General features: G+C 35.6%; 1 protein-coding gene across 3 annotated transcripts; it reads right to left on the bottom strand.

Moving 5' to 3' along the window:
- Nucleotides 1–8,918: 8,918 nt before the first annotated feature.
- LOC113710593 (dihydroceramide fatty acyl 2-hydroxylase FAH1-like) lies at nucleotides 8,919–15,600 on the bottom strand. 3 transcript variants are annotated; one of them, XM_072065869.1, is made up of 9 exons: nucleotides 15,442–15,600; nucleotides 15,172–15,305; nucleotides 14,091–14,238; nucleotides 13,815–13,877; nucleotides 12,200–12,292; nucleotides 11,877–12,073; nucleotides 11,653–11,758; nucleotides 9,773–9,919; nucleotides 8,919–9,444 (listed from the first exon to the last, which is right to left on the bottom strand). In XM_072065869.1, exons 3-9 carry the CDS (start codon nucleotides 14,094–14,096, stop codon nucleotides 9,325–9,327), a joined length of 732 nt encoding a protein of 243 aa, XP_071921970.1. In that variant the 5' UTR covers nucleotides 14,097–14,238; nucleotides 15,172–15,305; nucleotides 15,442–15,600; the 3' UTR covers nucleotides 8,919–9,324. The 3 variants fall into 3 exon arrangements, with proteins under 3 accessions (XP_071921970.1, XP_071921969.1, XP_071921971.1); XM_072065868.1 differs by having other exon boundaries at nucleotides 15,172–15,573; XM_072065870.1 differs by lacking the exon at nucleotides 14,091–14,238 and having other exon boundaries at nucleotides 15,172–15,571.
- Nucleotides 15,601–17,042: the final 1,442 nt, after the last annotated feature.

Here is a 17,042-nt window from a genome sequence, read left to right as displayed (position 1 = left end):
GAAGATAATTAATAGTAGCGTTAAATTTTCAAGGGATAATTTCAGAAACCTGTCCCGAGATTTCTAATAATATCATTCAGCTCCCATAAGATTTTTAAAATCTTACTTACCTCTCTTAAATTGACATTTTTGTAACATTTTAACCCCTTTAGAGGAAATATAAGAAAGATAAAACTTTTGTTTCAATACTACTCTTATATTATCCTACTTATGAAATTTATAACGATAATAAAAAAAATAAAATAAGGTTAAATTTTTATAAGGTGTGAATTTCTTGACGTAAAGTATTTATTTTAGTTTTATTAGAACAAAAGCAAAATTTACACCTTAACAAATTTACGCGTATGAAGAGACTATTTCAGTTTTCAATAAAACTTAAACTACGCCATGAATTAAAACATATTTTCCCAAAAAATATCTTGACTTCTTTAATTGTAATTGTGCATGAAATTTTTTAAGGTGTTAATTACTCTCTAAAATCCTCCTAAGTGGTTGATCTTGATTATATTTAATTTATTCATGTCATTTACTATTTCACCTTGACTCCAATGTAAAGAAATATGGATCATTATTAGCTAATAATTTGTTTTTTTAATTTACATTTTTTGCTTTTAAAATTTTATTTTGTTTCGTATTTTTGGTTAAATAGTTATTAAGAGCAAGGGTAATGTTGTCAATTTGTGACCTTTGATAGGAATATTGAGTCTAGTCAAGTTAACAATGGAGGTAAGTGAAATTTTAAAAAATTAAGGGGTGCTGAGTGATTTTATGACAAACCTCAGGGGAATTTTCTGAAATTATCCCAATTTTCCACGCTCAAGTTGGGAGCGGTTGAAATGAGTCGGGCCTAAATTTTCTGGTTTGGTTATGCGTTTGAGAAGATAGAACCGACATAAACTATAAATTGTAGCTGGAATAGGTAATTTGGTATTTACATAACCATATAGATGATAATCCCCATCACTCAAGTATAATAAAAAGAGGGGATGATTTACTGTAACCATCCAGTTTTTCCTATACAAATGCTTTTCTCACCTGCCAATTGTTCTTGGAAGCATGAAAGCGACGAAATCCCGCATAGATTAGGTGCTTCCTATAGACCCAAAACTCAAGGATTTTTACCCAAGAAATGGACCGCTGTTTGATCTGTACTCAATTTGATTTTGCAACCATTCAATTTTTTCCACAAACACCCATCATTCCAAATTTTATTTTGAGGGTTTGATGGGATAGGAAGAGAGTCAGTAGTAGTCATTTAGGTTTTTAGATTTAGCGGGAAAAGTTTCTGAAAATTTTTTGTTTGGATGGAACAAAGCAGTAATAGATAGAGAGGAGTGCCCTATTCTGCCTCTACATGCTCTTCTTTTGGTAAGAAAATTTGTTTGCTTTTTCAAATTTGATTCTTTCATACATAATAATAAGAACAAATAAATAACAAGCAAGCATATATACAGATGTGTTAATAATTTGGGTTATTACGTTTACCACCCTTGAGGTTTGGTCAAACTACTAAATAAACCTCGAAATTTAGCCAAATAACAACCAAACCCTTTGAATGAAAAGATGTATCAAAATACCCTGATGTCTTTCACCATTAAAAATGGTGTTAATCAGAGTTCAAAAATGCCCATGTACATCGAATCTATTCTAAAGCAACAAGATATAGCTTATCAAATGTCAACAAATTTTTTGACTGAAAATCTTAGAAATTCGTGGATCTGGAGAGCTGAAATGGGTTTAGAGGTTTGGGGTCTTTAGGCTCCTAACCTTGCTTAGTTGTAGGCTTGTTTATGTTCTATGCATGATTATTTTGTTATAACTATTGTGGGTTTTGCGCTTGATTTCATTGGGGCACTGGTTTGCCTTCTTTTGATTGGTCTATAGCCACTGTGGGCCAAATGCAAATTTCACTTAAAAAGTCAGGCAGTAGGGAGATACTGCTGCTGCTATCACAGTTGCTCTAAAATATTAGCCAAGAAGATCAAGATAAATTAGAAAAAAGAAATTAAAAAGGGATTAATGAGGGTTTGTCAAAACTATGACATTTTGGACATAGGGGTTTTGGTCTTATCAATAATTCCGTTTACAAGATTTAACAGAAGTTACTCCCAAGGGGCTATCCGTTATTTGGTCAAACTTCAGGGTTTGATCAGTAGTTCGGTTAAACCTCAAGGGAGGTAAATGTAATTAACTCTAATAATTTTGTTGTTGCTTTCTTTCTTCAAATTGAGGTTTTTGGTAAAAGAGAAGAGCTTCGGATAAGGATTGGGTTCATCTGCTAGTTAGTTTTTGTTCTTTTCTAAATATGTAGTCATATATGTTAGAAGATATTGAAAATATTGGATTTTTGGCTAAGTCTTTTCTAAGTGTACTCATAAGCTCTAATTTGGGAGGTAATTCCTGGGACTTGCTGGCTAATGCAGTCCGGGATGGGAATCTAAGAGTACTTGTAAAGCTCCAAGATGTCTATTTTCTTGTATAGTGAGTGATTCGAATGATCTTTCCAACAAAAATAATGGAAAAAAAGAAAGAAGTTGAGAGAAATACTTCAACAAAGTGCAAAAAGTGGTTTTTGTTTTTCCCTAGATGTAGATTTTGAAAACCACTCGCAACAAATTTTTTTTAGACTTTAAGAAATCACATAACGTTTGAAGGTTATTTCGTAGTTTTGTAGCACCTTTTGATGATGATTTCAGTTATTACATTGAAAAATGTGTGAAAATGGTGCAATAGAATGATTAATTAACAAAGACAGTGCAATTTTGTATATTAAAGAACATTTATATCAGTTTCTCCACTAAATGTATGGTTTTTTTTGTACGTCTAATTATACATCCTGTCAAAAAGTTTGTATAAATACCCTTGAATTTGATAACAAGTAGTATATAATTGCATATTTCTTTTACATTTTTTCCCCTTGGTCAAAGCCACATGTTATATATGAGAGTCTTGCAGGCGGCCGTTCCCGTTTTGGTGATGAGTAAAAAGAGTATTTATTTTTTATCGCAACGATAACATTTCTATAATCTACTCTATTCTATTTTAGGGGGAGAGGGAACTTAACCGACATGAAACACCATTGGAGGAAATCATTGAGAGTGGCAAATCATAAATAGTGGCTGGTGGGAGTAAAAAGAGTGCTGAAGAGGGCAAAATTGCATCGTTCATTAATTGACAATGTTAGCAGTTAGCACTGCCTTTTTCACTAATCTTGGCTCTTGGGTAGAAAGGCCTATGAGTCTGACCTTAATATACCTTACCAAGTCTTACACCCAAATTTCCTTTACTCATTTGGCGAAGTGCTTGCTTCACCATGTTGATGCAAATTCGTCCCAGGAGTAGAAAATCTGTACCTTTGACCATCTGTGTCAAAGTAGCTTATGGGCAGCTGAAACACTATAACTACATCCAAGTAGCTTATGGGATGCTGAAACACTATTTTCACCGTAACTTTGCATGGAAAACTTGGAATTGAATGTCATTTGTTGCGTTGAAACTAGATTTGAAGGGCTTTAAACTCATGTAAGTGTCTCATGCTAATTCCTTACCCAAAAATTGGCGAACCTTTAAAATTGACCCTTGTATTTCACTAGATTAAGAAGATAATATAAGTTATCACTTAGGGGTATTGTTTGGAGTTTTTATTGTGGTAAATTAGTGTGATGAATAGTCTTTAGAGCTAAATTGATTATTTTTGTTATATCTAAGTAAGTAAGTAGTAGGCTACAATTTTGAGTCCAAAATACATTTTTTTGTCACAAATTTCTGTTATCATAATCTTCTTCAATTATTTGTTTATTGTATACTAATATTTTAGTCAAAGAAAATATATTTGAAACTTTTCGTTATGTCCGCAATATTTAATTATGCTATTGTATATAACAAATGATGCAATCATTAATAAATGTTATATTTAACTAAATACATAGTGTTTAATTATCTTATCAATAAATACTTAAATGATCTATATACAGATAAGTCAACTTTTCCACCTATCTTGTCCATTAATTACGTTTGGATTTTAAAATAAGAAAGAACAAGATTTTTAGTTTGATCACATGCATTACAATATGTTACATGTAGTTCCAAAATTTTTATTTTGGACTACCCCTAATATTTTAGATAGCACAATTTTAGCCTTAATTGATTATACTATTATATTAATTGTACATGAGTTACATTATTTATTGCTCTATATGTGAATTGCAAATTTAAAAATTATTAGTATGAGCATTTTTTTACATTTTTTATAGGATCTATCGATCCAATCCTGCAACCACAAAAACGATCCTAAGTAGAATCCCGATTTTGAAAGCCTTGCGTCCAACCCCTTTCAATCATCTTCACTTGCATGTGCTATATCAGATATCCACAACCATCAGCACTCTCAAACAGTCTCTTTGGAATTTGCAAGTGAGTTTTCAAGATACCAAAAATTGTTGACTCGGTGTTTCAAAAATAAAAATTTGTTGACTCGGGACTTTGCTTTACAAAAATGTCCCTTTTGAGTTCTATGGACATGTACAATGTTGCAAGCAAATTGAGTAAATGGTGAACCGACTTGGTCAAAGCTCGAACTCAAATTGACTTAACAAAATGTGAATTAGTGTCAGGACTTGGGGGCTTAATTGTAAATAGTAATAAATAATAACAGTTTCTGTTATTGGTAGTTAAGGTGCTGAGTCAGATGACGTCAGCAGGTCAGTTTGTTAAGTTGGTTAGTGATCGTGTAGGTCATTCCTTTATAATGAGCTCTCTGCAATTGCAGAGGCATGAAGAGAAATAACAGAATTGATTCTTCTCCCTCAAGCTTTCACTCTCTGTCTCTCTCTCTTTTCCTTTCTCTCCTACCCTTCTCCCTCTCTTGTTCTTCATTCCACAGCTGCATTGCAGCTCTATCTCAGGAATTCTACTTGAATTCCGGACAATTGGTACCAGAGCAGCGATTCTCGGACTGATTGCAACTATTAACAATGGCGGAAGGCACACGATTCAAGAATATGGATGATCAATTGATGAAACAGGAAGTACGACTGCAGGAAGCTCTGTAAACAATTTTCTCTCTCCAACAGAATCAACAAGAAGTCCAGCAGCAATTGCGGGGAGAGATGGAGAATTCTAACCAAGAAATGAGAGCATTAATCTCAGGCATGGACCAGAAGCTCAACGCATTGATCCAAATTATGGCCAGAGAGAAGCAATTGGAAAAAGATGAGGCAGTTCAACCAGAGAAAACTCCATTTCTACCAACACCCCCAGCACACACGAAGCTCCAGTCTGAGCTTGGTGTTAATCAGTGCTCCAGAGCCAAGCCTTCCAAGGTATTCTTACCAAATCCCCCAAAGATTGAGTTACCTCTTTTCACTGGAGAGAATCCACGCATTTGGCTTCGTAAATGTCAGAAATATTTCCTCACCTACCAAATTCCTCCAGACCAGCAAATGGAAGTAGTTGAGATGTTTTTGGACAGTAAGGCGGATGTATGGTATCAAGGCATCAAAATGGAATTCCCAGAGTTATCTTGGCAACTATTCACTGAATTGCTCGGTGAGAGATTCGCGGAAAAAGGAGCTCGGGATGTAGTAGAAGATTTCAACAAACTGCAGCAAGTAGGGACAGTGGAGGACTACCAGGAAAGGTTTGAGGAATTAAAATCGTTGATGTTAGTTAAAAATCCTCACCTATCCGAATCATATTTCGTTTCAAGCTTCATTAGTGGATTGCGAGATGAAATTAAGACTATGGTAAAAATGTTGAAGCCAAACAAGGTGTCAGATGCTATGGACTTAGCCAGGTTGCAGGAGGAAGCCTGGAGGTTACAGCAGAAATCTGCTAAGGAATTACCAAAGTCGCCTGTTGATCCTAAGTTTGGCTTATACAAAGGTACTGCTGCTGTTCCAAATGCCTATAAAATTTCACCGACTAATGTAATCAAAAGTGAGACTAGTTCAGCTACACCAATCAGGAAAATATCGCCTCAAAAAATACAATTTAGAAGGAATAATGGACTGTGCTTCAAGTGTGGTGAACGTTTTGGGGCAGGGCACCAGTGCAAGAACAGACAACTGAACATGATGGTAGTCGATGAGGAAGATGAAGGAGAATTCTTGGATGCTGTAGGGGAGCAAGATGAAAGGACAGGCAACCCTGGAGAATTGATGGAGGTATCACTCCATGCACTTTCTGAGGCACTGAAGAGGAAAACAATCACTCTCAGGGAAGAAATCAGGGGAGTTCCCATACATATTCTGGTGGACATAGGTAGTTTAGACACCTACATTAGCCACCATCTGGTTAAAGCTCTAGAATTGCCATATGTGGTCACCACTCCTTTCACAGTAGTTTTTGGGGATGGCTCAATGATATCAGGATGCACTAAAAGTCCTAAGGTACTTTGGTCCACTAATAATCACAAATTCTGTTTTGACATGGGGGTCATGGAGCTAGGTGGATAGGATCTGATTTTAGGGGTGGATTGGATGGCTCATTATAGCCCCATCATATTTGACTTCCACAAGCTCATTATAGCTATTCATAGTGAAGCGGAAGAAATCATCCTGCAGGGATGTGTGGTAGAAGCTGAGCTCAATCTGTTGAGAAACAAGGACCTCAGGAACTTCATTAATTACAAACATAGCTGTTACAGTATATCTCAGGGAACAAATCCAGACGCTGAGTCACCTATTGAAGTCAAGGAGTTGTTGGGCAAGTACAAGGATGTGTTTACAGCACCTACAGGCTTACCACCAAAGAGAAGTCTGGATCATGCCATATCCCTCAAATCAGATGCTCAGGCCTTCAAAATCAAGCCTTACAGGTACCCTCACTCACAAAAAACTGAGATAGAAAGGCAAGTTATGGAAATGTTAGACAGTGGGATCATTAAGCATAGTAATAGTCCCTATGCTTCACCTGTGTTGCTGGTCAAAAAGAAAGATGGCACCTGGCGTTTTTGTGTTGACTATAGGCACCTGAATAAATTGACTATCAAGGACAAGTATCCCATCCCTAATATTAAGGAGCTGATAGCTGAGTTATGTGGATCCAAATATCATTCCAAATTAGACTTAAGGGCAGGGTATCACCAGGTTAGAGTTAAAATCCAAGATGTGCATAAGACTGCCTTCCAAATTCATGAAGGGCATTATGAATTCCTAGTCATGCCTTTTGGGCTGACAAATGCTCCAGCCACTTTCCAGGCATTAATGAATTAGGTTTTTCAGACATATCTGCGCAAGTTTGTGTTAATATTTTTTGATGACATACTGGTCTGCAGCAAAGATCTAGATCAGCATGTGAGACACTTGGAGATGGTATTGAAGGTACTGAGAGAGCATCAACTGTATGCCAAACTGTCTAAATGCTCATTTGCTCAGCAGAGGATAGGATTGAATATCTGGGACATATGATTTCATCAGAGGGGGTAAGTATGGAAGAAGGAAAGATCAAAGATGTTCTAGATTGGCCTACCCCCAACTCAGTTAAGGCATTAAGGGGATTCCTAGGCCTTACGGGCTACTATAGGCGATTCATCAAACATTATGGGATCATATGTAGGCCATTGACAGATCTACTCAAAAAGGATAGCTTCTGCTGAAATGAACAAGCAGATGCTGCCTTTAGAAAACTTAAGCAAATCATGTGTACTTCACCAGTTCTCAGACTACCAGATTTTGAGAGGCCATTTGTGATTGAGACAGATGCCAGTAATGGAGGCATAGGTGCAGTGTTGCAGCAGGACTCTCATCCCATAGCTTACCTCAGTAGAGCTCTATCAACAAGGAATTTGGATCTATCTGTCTATGAGAAAGAGTTAATGGCCTTGGTGTTAGCTGTGACCAAATGGAGACATTATTTAGTGGGACACCATTTCATAATTAAGACTGATCACCAGTCATTAAAATATTTGTTGGAACAGAAGTTAACCACACCCCTGCAGCACAAGTGGTTGACTAAACTTTTAGGCCTGGACTATGAGATACAGTATAAGAAGGGTAGTGACAACACTGCTGCTGATGCTCTATCTAGGAAAACGTTCTGTGGCCAGGAAGACCAGCCAGAGAACTCCTTACTAGCAATTTCTGCAGTCAAACCCAAATGGATGGAGGAATTATACAGAAGCTATGAAGGGGATGAGCACTGGCAATCTGTTATAGCTCAATGTCTGCTGGACTCACACACACATAGTGATTATCAGATCTTAGATGGCATCATTAAGTACAAGGGAAAATTGGTAGTAGGGTTAGCAAATGATATCAGGAGCTCCTTACTCAAGGCAGTACATGATACTGCTCTGGGAGGGCACTCAGGCCAAATGGGGACTTATCAGAAGCTGAAAGTCGTATTCTATTAGGAAGGAATGAAGCAAGATGTGATCAAGTTTGTCAGTGCTTGTGACATGTGCCAGAGGTGCAAGCATGAAAATGTGTCTTACCTAGGTTTGTTGCAGGCTTTGACTATCCCTGATAAGGCATGGTTCCACCTCACCATGGACTTCATTGAGAAGTTACCTATGTCACAGGGAATGGATACCATTCTGGTGGTCATAGATCGCTTCACAAAATATGCACATTTTCTGGCACTCAGACATCCTTTTACAGCCACACAGGTTGCACAGCTCTTCCTGGACAGTGTATACAAGCTACATGGATTGCCAGTGTCTATTGTCAGTGATAGAGATAAAATTTTCACTAGCAAATTTTGGCAGGAGTTATTCAGATTGATGGGAGTAGCACTACACCTGAGCTCTTCCTATCATCCCCAAACAGACGGTCAATCAGAAAGACTTACCGGGCCGCGTTTAATAACTATGACTCTAATTCAGTAAGCAGTCGGAAACAATTAGATAAAACAGAAAACAACGGCACGCACCAAAAGCGAAGACGAAATGTAATGGTACATGAGTAGGAAAATACAAGTTTCAGGAGGCAAGCTCTCAAATTTATTCCTCAAATATCCACGGCCCGCTTCCTCAAACATGAGTACATATATCTATAGATATTACTAGTTCCCTAAAACACTGGACACCGAATTAATCAAGGAAAAGATAATACAATTGGACTCGGACACTTTAACCGACATAAGCCCAAGGAGACTAAATACGACTCGGACGTCACACCAATTTTGGACGCTGAACTAAATAATTAAATAAGACTTGGTTTAACTTTCTACATTGCCACCCTTAAACCAAGGTCTTCAAAATCTGCTAGTTTTCTTAGAAAGAAAAATAGCATAAGAAAGAATATTTGGAGAACGAAATAGACCTTAAAATCTGCTATGTGCTTCGAATGATCGCGGCCGAATACTAAGTTATTACACATCAAACTATCTGCTCTTCTCAGCTGGCATTGAGGTTGGTAGTGTTCCAAAGACCTTATCCCATAATGAGGAAGTGATACCAAAGCCTTTATTTTGGATACGAAAGTGATGATTCAAATGATATTTCTGCAAAAGAGAGATGATCAGAAAGATATGCAGATCAAACCACTTGTGCAGTGGAGAAATTCCTACCTTCTTCCAGGTTCAGGTGACAAAACGGCCCCAACTGAATCAAGAATTCATACGGGCAACGGAAAATTTGATTTGTTCATGACAGATCATTCTAGATATGGGGCTAATGCAAGTCTATGCAAATTGTTTCTACTAAAATGATAGCATGTATCTACGATCCGAGTTTGTACATAATTTTTAGTATGTAGATTGTTTTTTACACACATGTAAATGAGAAATGTAATGAGACTCAAGTTGTTCTGATGGATTTGTATCTCTTTACCTTGAGGTTTTTTGGCACTTCACTTGTAGGCTGCCCATGGTGCAAGTAATAATGGGTTACATCATACATCACATAACCCAGTAAACCACCTCCAAACAAAGCAGGAGCAGTAGAAGGAGTAGAAATGAGTTTTACTAAGTTGTAGAACTGCAAAACAAGAAGACAAGTATCAGAAGAAGAAGAAGAATGTGCTGTGCATATACTCCTAAGAATTAACTAAAAGGGGAAGACTTGGAAGAAAGGCCCGAGTTTAAGACTGCTTATCAGACACGTGTAGCTGAAGGCAAGCATAAAATGGATTTGCATTTCTTTTCAAACAATTTTCTGTTATCTGTACTCATTAGCACATGATGTACCGCATTCTCCAGTTATCTCGCATAAATTCAGTCAAAATATTCACTCCATATAGACAAAATATCAACTAAGGTTCCGTTTGATAAAACTGAATCTGAATTCTGAAATCTGAATACTGAAACAATTAATTTATTGAATTTTAAGCACTGAAAAATATATATGAATGTCTGAATTTTAATGCTAAACCTATTTATACTGTTTGATAAATATTTATAGCTGAATGCTTAATAAGTTTAATTTGACAATTTTGCTCTTATATCCTTTCATTCAAAAAAGAAATAGAATCTATGATTTAATTAGTTTAAAATTGTTCGATATGAAAATGACAATATTTATTTTTAAATCAAATTAATATAAAAGATGAAATATATTATATGAGAAGTATGGAGAATATGTGAAAGTCATTAAAAAGGGAGAAAAGAGAAACTAAAAATCGTTAGATAGAGAATATTATGTTGTTTAATTAGATAAGAATTTTGAACATAATTAACAAACAATGGTAGATTTGGTAGATAAGATAAGATAGCTGAAGTAATTCTATTGATTCTTATCAGAATTAAGCATTCAGTTAGGATTCTTGTGCTGAAAAAAATACACACAGGTTCAGCACTGCTTAACAAGTTCAGCAAATAGATTTTCATTTATCAAACACTCAAAACATCTGAATGTCTGAAAAAATTCAGATTCAGCACTTTTTTATGTTATCAAACAGACCCTAAAGCTCAACAAACCTCCAGTGAGAGCTGAAAGAGTAAATTGGAGCACTTTAAGACAACCACCATCCAAAATGGCAGAAAATCAGACACTGAAACCAGACTCGAACTTGTTGTTTAGACAGTTTCAGTAGGTGAAAGTTCATTATGTACTGGTCAGTACCAGTCTAAGCAACTACATTTTCAACATATTCAATGGAATGTCACAAGCAAATTTTTCTCCCTCCATGCATCTTACTCTCGAAGACAACAAATATTCATGTCCAGTGCCTCTTAGATGTCATTGCTAACCCAGTAGCTACTAAATTGTATTTCTAGAATTATGGAGCAGATAACATCTTGCCCTCTCCCTCCCTCTCCCATGGGGCATGAATCTGGTGGCCACCAGCCCGATGTCATCCTCAACCTAAATGCTAGCAAGGGAAGAACTTTGATGCAATGGCTACTCACTTAGGAATAGTACAGAAATCAGCTGCTAGCAGTATGTCACAGTCAAAAACAAGTCTCACAGTTGAGATTCCTATGAAAATTTCATATCCCTGACCTGGAATCCTTTTCAGTCACATGTATCTTTTATGCACTTTTAGTAAATGTGTCAAAAAAATTGCATGATTACATGACCTGACTTGGTCAATTACTGGCAGGAACATTTGTCTGAAAGACATGCGAGGATCCCAGTAACTACCAAATAGCCTTACTATGAATATTGTAAAGCATAGCACGAGTTATTAGTAACGGGAAGGGAGTGAAGAAAGAAAATACAGGCTTTATACAGTATGAATAAAAAACGAAACGCTGCAGAAGGAAACATACAGGTAAGCACAGCACAGCAGTTGCAGCAGGAGGGAAGACAAGGCGCAGACCATCCATGGGGTGCTTATGATGGCAACCATGAAGAAGATAATGTATGGTATTTCCCCTACAACAAGTTTTTACATATTTCATTACATAGAGAAGAAAAAAAACACAAATACAAATAACACCGACAAGAAAGACGACAAACAATTAACATGCCTACACACATAGCAATGACTAACCAATAACTTTTCGTCTTGATGTGGAAAAGGAAACGATGTAGAGTGTATTCTAGCAAAGTCCATACACCGATTCCAGTTACCACCGTCAGAGCTATTTGAGGAAGTGTATGACCCATCACAATCGACTTTGAAACAAACCAACATACAACTGGGAGCCAAACAATGGGGATTACCCACCATTCTGTGCGGGTTAAAAACTATTTCGAGTAAAAATGAAATCAACATCAGCTCTGTGAAGCATGACTTGATAACATACATATAATAATTATTCAAGTGTCAATATAAATGAATAATCATATTATCAAATTCACCAGAGAGTATACCTCCCAAAAGTCACTTCCAAAAAATCGGGGACCTTCCTTGCTAACTATAGGCTGGTGAACCCACTCCTGATAAGATTCTCCAAGATGACCTACCTGTGTAAGATTTCAAAGAATTTCATAAAGCAAATTCAAAAAGTTAAAGTATGGTTTAATTGACTTAAACAAATATATCTCTTATGTGGAACAGCAGCACTAGTATCCATCAGCTAGAAAAGGTTACAAGTCAAAAAGGAAAACATGTTCTGCTGCATGTTAGTAAAACAAACGAATTGGTCTATTATAAGGCAAAATGCCATCTTGCCCAGTTCAACAAACTTTTTATGCCTAGTTTTGTTTGTCCTTTTCACGGCTTGGGGGGTTTTATTTGTTTTGTGGGTGGTGGGGGGGGGGGGCGGCGAAGAAAAATGCAGGACTTAGACCTGTTGATGTTTTCATTTCTCTACCTTATAGTTTCCTCTTTGAACTGAGAATAGAAAGATAAACATGGCTGCATCACTAAATCTAGAGCATAAAAATACAATGCAACTGGCAGGCTATGATATTGCTAACAACAGTTTATTTAAGTACTCACTGCATGGGAAGGACAAAATTAAGGGATGCCATTAACTCAACTTTTGCTTCTATTCACCATAGGAATCTGTCATTTCTAGTGACTGCAAGACACTGAACTAATTACAAGGACTCTAGCATGGGTGTCACGTCTGGGTGCTCCTCTAGGTATCAGATTCATAAACTTTCTAGAATTTGGGATACTGGGACCGCCAAAGAGTCAGGTTTATCTGGATATAGTAGAGAAGATATACATAAACATATACATACATATATTATATTATATTATACATACATACATATATATTATATTATAATGTATAATATTATATTATATATTATACATATATTATATTTTTCGGCTAATAGTGTACTTTATTGAATCTCTTCTGAATGATAACTAGTGAGAGGAGGAAAAGTTTCAGAGAAAAGGCAAGGGTGGACCACAGACATATGATTTAAGGTATTAGGCTACTCATGGAGTGTGTTATTTGCTTGACTATCAAGTAGTGGAGAAGACAATGAAATTGGTATAGTATATAAAATCAATAAAAGTACTTGTGATATATTCAACATCATCGTCATGTGAGCCAATGAGGTTACTCTCAACTTTCTGATACATATTCAATTGCTTATCTTTTATCTTTTGAAATTGAAGTCTTCTGATCTCTCTCACATCTACTACTCCTTGCTTACCCTTTCCCTTTCTTTAATACGCTTTGATTTCAGTGAATCTCTGAAACAAAACCACCATATCCTCTCATCTCCCTCTCCTGCAAGTTCCGATCTTCTTCCCATTCATCTCACACCTGATCGAATTCAGAGCTACCAAGCAGCCAAGTATCAATTTATTTTGACCATGTTTGACACGGATATTACACCTGCACCCTTCACTTGTTACACCGACACTGGTGTTCCAGGGATGAGTTAAGAGTCTGTAAATATAATTCATAATTCCTAGAAGAATAATAGCTTGGCATGCAAAGATTTCAACTCTGTATTCAGACTAAAGCATTAAGACCAAAGATATTGTAAGTGAAAGATAAAAAGAATTAGGAGTTTTCACCTGGAAGACAAGAGGTTTGTTTAAATCAACTGTGAAACCCTGAGCCACCATCTTGGCACCAAACTATAAATGGTGTGACATATCAAAGGAAATGAAAGAATGATTAGGCAGATACAAATAGGATCAAAACCTAGTGAAAGAATTTACACATGATGAAAAATTTAGAATAGCTTTTAGAACCAAGCTGAAGTAATGAAACACAAACGTGAACCGATCATGAATGACAATAATTGAATTGTCACAACTTGATTTAAGAATTTCACACGAGCAACGTACTTCCATCAGGCCTCAAAACCATACAAAGGCAAGCAAAGCAAAGGACACAACACAACTTTATGGAGGAAACAATTCCATTTTATGATGTTCCCTACTCTTCCAATCTGCATCTCCATCCTTTATTCCAAGAACTCCTAACGTATTAATCCTAGGCAAATGACACAAGTAGCCAATTTAGTCGAAGTAATAGTAGGGAAAAATGTACCACTCGAGTGCAGGGGAACTTGATTAAAATGGTACACAAGATCAATTTAACATAAAATAAGTAAGAATAGCAGTTATGGTCCTGCCACAAACCCAACTTATGCCAAATTGAATAGAGCATTAGGACTACAGCATGGAGCTAGAGCCTTTGGTACAAGTACAAACACACAATACCAAAATTTGACATGAGCAAAGGACATAAAGAACACAAGGGAACTCACATTTGCTTGGTATACTGTCATTTTGGAATGCAAGCAATTTCACATTTTTTGTAAAACAATACTAACCGAATTTAGCAGATAACAGAATGATTAGGGATCTTAACCGAATATCTAGTAAAAAAAATCCTGCACAGTGTCAAGTAGATCTTAACATACATATTTTGATCTTGAAGAAATGCCTTTTTGCATATTGAAACACAAAATTGGACACCATCTCAGCAACATCTACTAAACTAACTAGCAACAGATAACAAGAAACACCAAATAGCCAATTAGCTTTGGCTTTCTCCTTGAAACTTTCCAAGATAATACTTCTAATCCAACCATTAGACTGCAAAAAAAGTCACCATTTCACGCTGAGAAATTAAAGAAAAAGAAAAACCATTTTTTTCCCATACTGAAACCACCCTTCAATTCTGATTAAACACATAAGATAGCATCCATCCCAAATGCTGTAAAAATTGGGTCTTTTTCTAAGCTTTTAAATCCAACCCAAAATGCAGGTTACCAATTAGATCAAAACCCAAAAAGGGTTCTCATTATATCACCATTACAACAGATCTACCAACCAAACAATCAATCAAAAACTTCAACTTCTCCAAAAAAGTTCAGAACAAGTAAAAACGAAGATGAAACAATGATAAACAAGCACCGACCCAGAAGAATGCAGGCCTGATCGGTGAAGTCCACAAAGGAATTGGACCCGTTCAGGAAGAGGAAAACTGCGATCCGCAATAGCAATTGCAACAGCAGCAGCAGCAGAAGGCAGGTGTCTTTGCTGCCACCCGTTCTAGTATGGTAGCAGTGAAGAGTTAGGGGACCATTAGGTGGATAATTTATTGCTTAATTTACTAGTATTAGTATGAGTAATAGAGTGATTTTTGTGAATATTTGGAGAAATTTTTGGGGAAAGGATGGATCTTGACCTTAGATTTTGATATCGGCATCGGGGATGGTACCATCAGCCAGCGGATTTGCACGTTAGAATCTTGAGATTGACAGCCTGGCAAGGTGATGGAGATACAACTCATAATTATCTCTGTCCATGTCTTGTTTGTTCGTTGTTGAGAGTCCTGGTCCAACCGGTTTTCTTTTTGAATTTCAAGTTTTTTTTGGTACATTAAATTCTAGGGATAATATAAGAAACCTCTCCCTGAGGCTTTTGACAATTGCACTAGCATCCACTGAATTTTGCAAAATTACACAAACCTTGTTGAGGTTAAGGTTTTGATAACAAAATTAGTCCAATTAAAAAAATAACATTAAAAAATAATTTAAGGAAAGAGATGAAACTTTTATTCCATAAATACTCCTTATGCATATATAAGTTGTATTAGTAAAAGAACAAAAATAATTAATAATTAGGAAAAATGATTAGTTTCATCTCTCACATTTTATAAAAATATTCTTTTCGTCCCTCGCTTTTAAAATGAAGTGAATTCGTTATTGACATTTAAAAACTAAACTATTACATCCCTATACTCAACTTTCAATCTAAATCCAATCACCCAACAACCCGATTACAAATTTCAAGGTTATAATTGGTAAATCATTTGGTTAATTCGACTTAATATTCATATGAAAATTAATGAACTCAAAAAAGGAAAATAAATAATTATAACATAAAAAAGAAGGATTATTCTTTCTTATATTGTCATTGTATATATTGATAGGTCTAAATACCTACCACATCATTTCAATTTAAATTTAAATAACAAACTTGTATGTATGGTATATATCTAGATTCACAAGTATATACACTAACGGTACATGAAAAAATTTACTTCAAAAACAAACTCTACTATTCCAAGACAAAAGAGCGGCCTTTTCTATTATAATTTTTTATTTTTTTCATTTTTTGGTTCAATAAATGTCATGTAAATGTAATGGAGTTGACCTAGTGATCCATCAATACTATCCATGAAATTCGTTACTTGGTTATTGAATGGCTTGATTCATATTAGAAAGTTAGGTTCATGAATGCAATAGATTCAATTTTTAAATGTTAGGGATGAATTTGCTTTGTTTTAAAAGTAATGGATAAAACAATATTTTCCAAAATGTGAGGGACGAAACCAGTTATTTTTTCAAATAATTAATACACACATTTCACCATTCAAAAAAATCATATTCAATAAATTAGATAACACAAATAAACAAAGAAAACTACACTAATGATCACAAGATTTAGCAAAACAAATTAGTCATCTTTTTTAACGTGATGTTTGCTATAATTCTTGTGTTTTTTAATAGAAAAAATTTTCTAATTTTGCCTTTCTTTTCCTTTCTTTCTCCTTTACTTCCACAAAATTACTTTCCAACTATCACAACTTTAAGAGTTTCAAAGAAAATATTCTCATGAACAACCTTTTTTTGTCCTATATTTTTTTCTTCTGTCAAAGTCCTTCTTCTCACATTATGTACAGCTGATTTTTGGTCATTGTCAAATTCTATCAATCACAAAATAGGGTCATTAGGTATATCAATTGGTGTTATTTTGTAATTACAAGTCATCGTTCATTATTAA

The sequence above is a fragment of the Coffea arabica genome, chromosome 9e, assembly GCF_036785885.1.
Source record: "Coffea arabica cultivar ET-39 chromosome 9e, Coffea Arabica ET-39 HiFi, whole genome shotgun sequence".
In the NCBI taxonomy this organism is placed as follows: domain Eukaryota; kingdom Viridiplantae; phylum Streptophyta; class Magnoliopsida; order Gentianales; family Rubiaceae; genus Coffea; species Coffea arabica.
Note: the sequence above shows the minus strand (reverse complement) of the source record. Positions and strands in the feature narration are given on the sequence as shown.

Excerpts from the sequence above, each read along its gene's own strand:
- LOC113710593 (XM_072065869.1), bottom strand. Across the intron at positions 11,759-11,876 it reads ATCAAGACGAAAAGTTATTG|GGGAAATACCATACATTATC; the intron begins GTTAGTCATTGC and ends AACTTGTTGTAG. Across the intron at positions 9,920-11,652 it reads CTGCTGTGCTGTGCTTACCT|TTCTACAACTTAGTAAAACT; the intron begins GTATGTTTCCTT and ends CTTGTTTTGCAG.